The 6,011-nt window shown below is 35.3% G+C and overlaps 2 protein-coding genes across 2 annotated transcripts in view; one reads left to right on the top strand and one right to left on the bottom strand.

Annotated features, from left to right (window-relative positions):
• The first annotated feature begins 1,729 nt into the window (after positions 1–1,729).
• chchd1 (coiled-coil-helix-coiled-coil-helix domain containing 1) lies at positions 1,730–3,482 on the top strand. Its single transcript, XM_014004688.1, has 3 exons — positions 1,730–2,026; positions 2,757–2,875; positions 3,298–3,482. Exons 1-3 carry the CDS (start codon positions 1,882–1,884, stop codon positions 3,406–3,408), a joined length of 375 nt encoding a protein of 124 aa, XP_013860142.1. The 5' UTR covers positions 1,730–1,881; the 3' UTR covers positions 3,409–3,482.
• A 662-nt stretch (positions 3,483–4,144) lies between these two features.
• Positions 4,145–6,011, bottom strand: part of vps8 (VPS8 subunit of CORVET complex) — a gene marked incomplete in the record, with an annotated part of 39,073 nt that continues 37,206 nt past the window's right edge. The window contains 3 exon segments of the mRNA XM_014001634.1: positions 4,145–4,647; positions 5,011–5,091; positions 5,289–5,342. Of these exon segments, the coding sequence (XP_013857088.1) occupies positions 4,519–4,647; positions 5,011–5,091; positions 5,289–5,342 (264 nt within the window).

Below are 6,011 nucleotides of genomic sequence, written 5' to 3'. Positions count from 1 at the left end.
GTGTGTGTGTGTTGCTGTGTTGGAGTGTGTGTGTGCATGGATTTGCTTTCAAGTGTGTCTAGCTGGTGTTGGAGTGTGTGTGTGCATGGATTTGCTTTCAAGTGTGTCTAGCTGAGGAGCAATTCTCCTTTTCTCAAGATCAGGTGCACCCTGATTACGCCCCATCTATTTGTCCTTTTGTTTTTCTCTCTTCTTTTGCTCAGCTTTCCTCAATCCTATTATTTATCTCTCTTCTCTCTCTCTCTCTTTCTTTTGTTCTTTGTAATTATCTTATCTTATAGTCTATCTCCCCTCCTGCCCTCACAGCTCTTGTGTTTTCTCCCTCCACTCTTTTTGCTCTCAAACTCACAAACCTAAGCTTTGGGTTAAAGCTTGCACTTGGTGAAATATCTTAAATAGACATTTTAAATATATGTAAATAGTGTGTTTTTATTTTTTTTACATAAAAAATATACATTGTGGTTCTGCATATTTAACAGGAAACAAAAATAATTTGTATCTTTTGAAGCAGGGTTTTGCAGAAAGGTTATGATAAACAAATACATATGTTGATCCATCCCCAGCCTGCAGATAACCAAATCACAATTCATTTTTTGCTYAGCTTTTTTGTATTTGTTTCAGATAAATGRATAGCTTTGTTCACAACACTTTGACTTAGTGACATCTGACAGAACTTATAGAAAGATTTAAAGGAAAGAAATATATTTTTGACATCCACAGCACGTCAAGTCTGCATTTGCTACTCATAGTGATAATTTGATAATTTGCGTTCCTTTTTGTAACAACTCTGCAACTAGCCTTCTGACAACTTCACATTAATCTCAACAAATATGTTCGGAGAAAAAATGCTAAGTAAATGTCTAATTTGTCACTATAGAATGCCTGCAGGAGAGAGGCCTGAGAAGTTTCTGTGAATTTACTAAAGTGCTAAGTGTAAGCATGTGGCACTGCTAACTTTGTTTAATGCTGTCAGTCCTTCTTCCACCTGCGCTATTATAGTTGCTTAAAAATCATATTTCTTGAATAAAAGAAATGTAATATTAAGTAATATATTTTTATCAAGAGGGTTAAACCAATAAATGTTACCTTTTTTTAATTCTAAGTAATTTTAGTGATGGAGGAGCATTTTGTAGCTAATTAGGTTAATTGGCAACAGAGCAGTAAAGAACATTTTAGAGGTGTTTTATTTAACACCCAGCTCTATAGCAACAGTGCATGTCATAGACCTGAGTTATAGACTATAATAAAAATAGCCTAGACATTTTCAGTTAATGAATAATCATCTAAATAATTGTAAATATGATTCTTAGTTTAATAGTCATTATTAATATTTTTTCTAGAATAAAGTAGCCATAGCTGTCAGTGCTTCCTTTTATTTTGTAATAAAAAAATGATAGTGTATGTTTTGTGTTTTCTATTTTTGGTTTTCAGAGGAGGGGATTGTTGAGGAGAGTTTTTTTTTTTTTAGATGAACCAGATGAAATCAAGAGTTGGACCTGAAGTTCCACCAAAAATTTAGAGGTCTTGTACATAGTTAACAAATCCCACTGCATCAGCATCTGTTCACTGCAAGGCTCTCTGGATCTCGTTTGGATCAAGAGCAAATCCTCCAAGCCAGAAGATGGCAAAACACTTAGCCGTCAACCGTCATAAAAAGAAAGAAGAAGAAGAAGAAGAAGAAGAAGAAGAAGTTTAAATTTACGACACTGAACTTTCACTTACGGCATGTTGTAAAACTAGCCTATTTGACCTAGCCTGCATAGCTTTCCGAAGACACGAGTCTTCTCTTTTCATTTATTTCTACATATTTGTTTGTTTCCATAGTTTGAGGCCGGAGTGTTACCAGCTATCCGCGGAGCAGTCCGACTTTACAGAGAGAAAATGGTCACGCCATCACCGGGAACCATTCAGTTCCAGGAGAAGGTYAGGAAGTTGCTCAGCAGATATAAAAAAAAGCCTGTGCTGAAACCCAACAAGCCTCTTGTTCTGCAAGATCGTGTGTCCAGCCGCAGTGTCGACAAAGGAGGTAAGGGGGAAAAAATAGGCTTTTTCTTTTTCTCAGTGGGGAGTTAAAGGCACGTGTGTCGCTTTAAGTGATGCCTCAAAATTTGTGGCTCTAGAGATGTCGCTGTTTGAACACCAAAAACTGACTCCACTGTTTTCATAGCATGTGGCTAACGTGGAATTACAGCAAAGTCATAAAGTAAGAAACAAAGTCCACATAATATTTTTCTTATTATGAGGCTTATTATTGTGTCTTACCTTGAAAATCTAGTAGCAACTAACTACAAAATGAGACCAAACACAATATTTAAAGACTGCAACATGACAGACAGTTCAGACTCATGTTGAGAAATGACAGCTGTAGATGTTTTGAYCTGATTTTGAAAATAACACTATACAGGATATCACATAATCATGTGCAGTTTGTTAGCTCAGAATGTGTTGTGAATGACTCGGTTACTGCCACCTGACATGTTTGTGTTTCATCTGGTTAATCAATTGTTGATGTAGATCCAGTGATTATTTTCTGAAAGTTAAATAAATTATATTGCTAAGATGACCAACTTAGAGAACACTGGCAAAACATTATCTCCTTTTACCTTTTGAGGCTGTGGAAAATCAGTTATTATTATTGTTGTTGTTGGTGGTGTTGGTGGTGGTGTTATAAATAATTTATTTATTTTTTGTCTGCACCTGTAAATCTGATGTCAAAGTCTAAACTCAAAGCTAAACCTGAATCTCTTTCTCCACAGATGCCACTTGCCTCACTGAGATGTCGGTCATGATGGCTTGTTGGAAAGAGAACAACTTTGTAGACACTTTTTGTTCCAGAGAGATCGATACTTTCTATACGTGTGTAAACAAAGTACTGGTATGTGTCTGATTTTACCTGTGGCCTTACAAGTAGAGCAGTACAGCAGACTTTTCTACAAACAAAAAACAAAAAAAAGTGCACACTTCACAAAACATAAAAAGCTGGATTAAATTAAAAGGGAAAAATATTCAGCACATTTGAAAAACAAAAATTGGTGACAGATACTTTTTTTCATCTTTTATAATAGTTGTGTAATATAGTCATTTGTCACCAATTCTGTTTATAAGTTTTATGGGGAGAAGTGGTCTGGTTCGGTGGTCCCAGGATTCAGTCTCTGCTATCTGCGGGTGATGTGGTCCTGCTCGCGGCTCAGCTGGCCTGGGAACACCTTGGAGTGCTGGAATCATACATTTATTTTTCCTTTTTTTGTCATTGAAAGTGATTTAAGAGTGAAGATTTTCATCTTTATTTTTTCACAGGAAGCGAGGAAGAATAAATCTGAACAGGGCAGCACGACTAAAGGACGCCTAACGCCAAAACAAGCCACGACTCTGCTGAAGAGGTTTCCCAACCCAGTAACAGAGGTTTAAACAAAACCTCTTTTATTGTTATCCAAACAACTTTTTTGCAGAATAATAAATGACTTGTTTTGTTGACCACTGTATGATGATGTGTACGTTTATTAAAATAAAGCAGTGTGTAAATATTTAGTATAATCATAGCTGCTTCAGTGGGAACGTCAAATATTCTTGGATGCCTTTAAAATAAAAAAGAACACTTGATATGTCCTGATGCATCTCAGTAATCCAGGTAAAAATCAAAAAGGAAAAAATTGTRTAGGTCTTCTGGACGGGTTCTTCTCTAATGAAACGTTTCGTCTCTCCTCCAAGAGACTTCTTCAGTCTGAGAGTTGAACTTGACATCAAAATTATGTCAAGTTCATAAAATTGTTTCCTCTAGGTTTGTATCAATATTTCTTTTATTGTTTTATAACATTTGGTTTTCCATTTATCCTTATTTAATATTCCTAAATAGTGATTTGGGAAAAGTCATAACTAGAACATTTAATTTTAAAACAAAAATAAGGAAAATTTGAATTATTAAAGTTTAGGAATCATCTGTGCTTGATGAGACAATGTCTAGAAATAAACCGAACAGATATTAAAATAATAAAATGTCTCCTCAGGCTCTATCTGTGCTAATTAACACATGTGCTAATGATTAAAGGTGTAGCCTGTTCTTTACAAGTGTTGTCCAATAAGTAAAAACACAAAACTCACAGATACTTAAAAAAATAAAAACAATAATGACCAAAACTACTGGATGATCAGTTTTCAGGGATTTAATCTTGAACCGTTTTAAATGAGTGTCCAAACAAAGTGTGAAAATACTAAAAACAAAACCTGCTGTAAAACTGTCCCGTCTGCAAACACGAGGTGTTTTAACAAGAAGCACTTCTAGAGTAGAAGTAGTGAAGATTCACTTAGTAACAGAAATACTGCAGCCTGAAAATTCATTAATAAATAAAAAGTGTTAGTGCTTTTCCTAGGGATGGTTAGTTTAAAAAGCAGCTGGCAGACGTTCAACATCAGGGGTCTCGCCATAAGAAACTCGTGGGAACATTTAAATCATAGTCAAAAATGTTTCGGGACAAAATGATTTATTTTGGGTCCAACGTCCACCTTCAGCCTGCGATGATGTTATTCTTCAAAAAGAGGTGGAGGGGAGAGTTTCAGGAGCAAATTTTCTGCAGTCCCTGCTTGGGCTGGAATTAGAAACCCCGTCTTCTCACTGCTTTGACAGTTGGACACTTCTGAAAGGATGGACAGCTGGAGGACAGACAGAAACCGATCAGGTATTTAGACCTATGCTGTAGAAAATCTTTTTAAACAAAGTCTTTACTGCTGTATTTTATTATTTAAATGTTATTTTTTCTTACTGTGTTTTCGTTTCATTAGTTTTTGCTTTGTAAAGCACTTTGTGGTTTTCTTACTCTGAAGGTTTATATTAACCAGATATATAAAACAATATTTTTTTAACCTTATACCCRCACAGCTAAGCACACTGAGTATACTTTCATCTTGATAGTGGTTGTTTTTGCCTTAATCCTGATTAAAGTTAATATACAGTATTTAGTATATTAGTACAAAATACTAACAAATCCAGTTACAGTGACAGATTTAGTTTATTACCCTGGATGGTCCTCGGTATAAATTGCGTAACTGATCCCACGAGAGCTCCTGCTGTACGTCCAACGTTGTCGCAGCGAACACCTGCGCCGCAGCACATAATCATAATTTATGAAAAATGTGAATATCACACTTATTTACACGTGCAATGGTGAAACTAATGCAGAAGAAGCTAATGTTTGGCAAACTGATTTGATTTAAGAAAAAGTATATATTTAAAGGTTAAAAGACTTGGTTATGGAGTATTTTCACCTGATTAATAAATGTGTACTGTGGTTTACCTTTTTCCTGTTAGGCTCCGCCCCTCTGTCATGAAGTCCTGATGCAACACGAGTCTGAGGTCGAGACAAAGTGATAACGATGTGTGCATTATTGGACTAACCTTTATTAGTGCCTTAAAGAAAAACAACACTGCTAAACTTCATAATTAATACATTACACCCCATCAGAGGAACAGGAGAGTTATATTTAGAATAGAAATAGCCTTTCTTGTCCCGTGCGGGGAAATTCAGGTTTTATATTAAATTTAATTCAGGTTTTACTCATCTTTTAGACATAAATTGAATTTACAATGAGCTGTGTGTTATTATGTAAGCATAAACACGTTTTTAGTGTATAAACCCCCCTCAAAGGGAGATTTGTGCTCCAAACTGTGCTGTAAAATAAATAGTTTCTGTAACACAATTTGCTCACATATAAAAGAGGTTTTAATGCAGTTTTTAAAGGAAAACCCTCCTCTATTTATGAAAATAACTGACAGGGCAAAAATCATCAACTCACTGAAGACAGTAAGTTCCGTTTAACAACTTTTTTTGTATACAGCGGGTAAAATAAGTATTGAACACGTCAGCATTTTCTCAGTAAATATATTACTAGAGGTGCTAATGACATGAAATTTTCACCAGATGTCGATGATCCATACATACAAAGAAATCAAACCATAAATGTCCAGAAATGAAGTTATTTGTAATAATGTGGAATGGCACAGGGAAAAAGTATTGAAC

The sequence above is a fragment of the Austrofundulus limnaeus genome, unplaced genomic scaffold, assembly GCF_001266775.1.
Source record: "Austrofundulus limnaeus strain Quisiro unplaced genomic scaffold, Austrofundulus_limnaeus-1.0 Scaffold0, whole genome shotgun sequence".
Taxonomy (NCBI): domain Eukaryota; kingdom Metazoa; phylum Chordata; class Actinopteri; order Cyprinodontiformes; family Rivulidae; genus Austrofundulus; species Austrofundulus limnaeus.
Note: the sequence above shows the minus strand (reverse complement) of the source record. Positions and strands in the feature narration are given on the sequence as shown.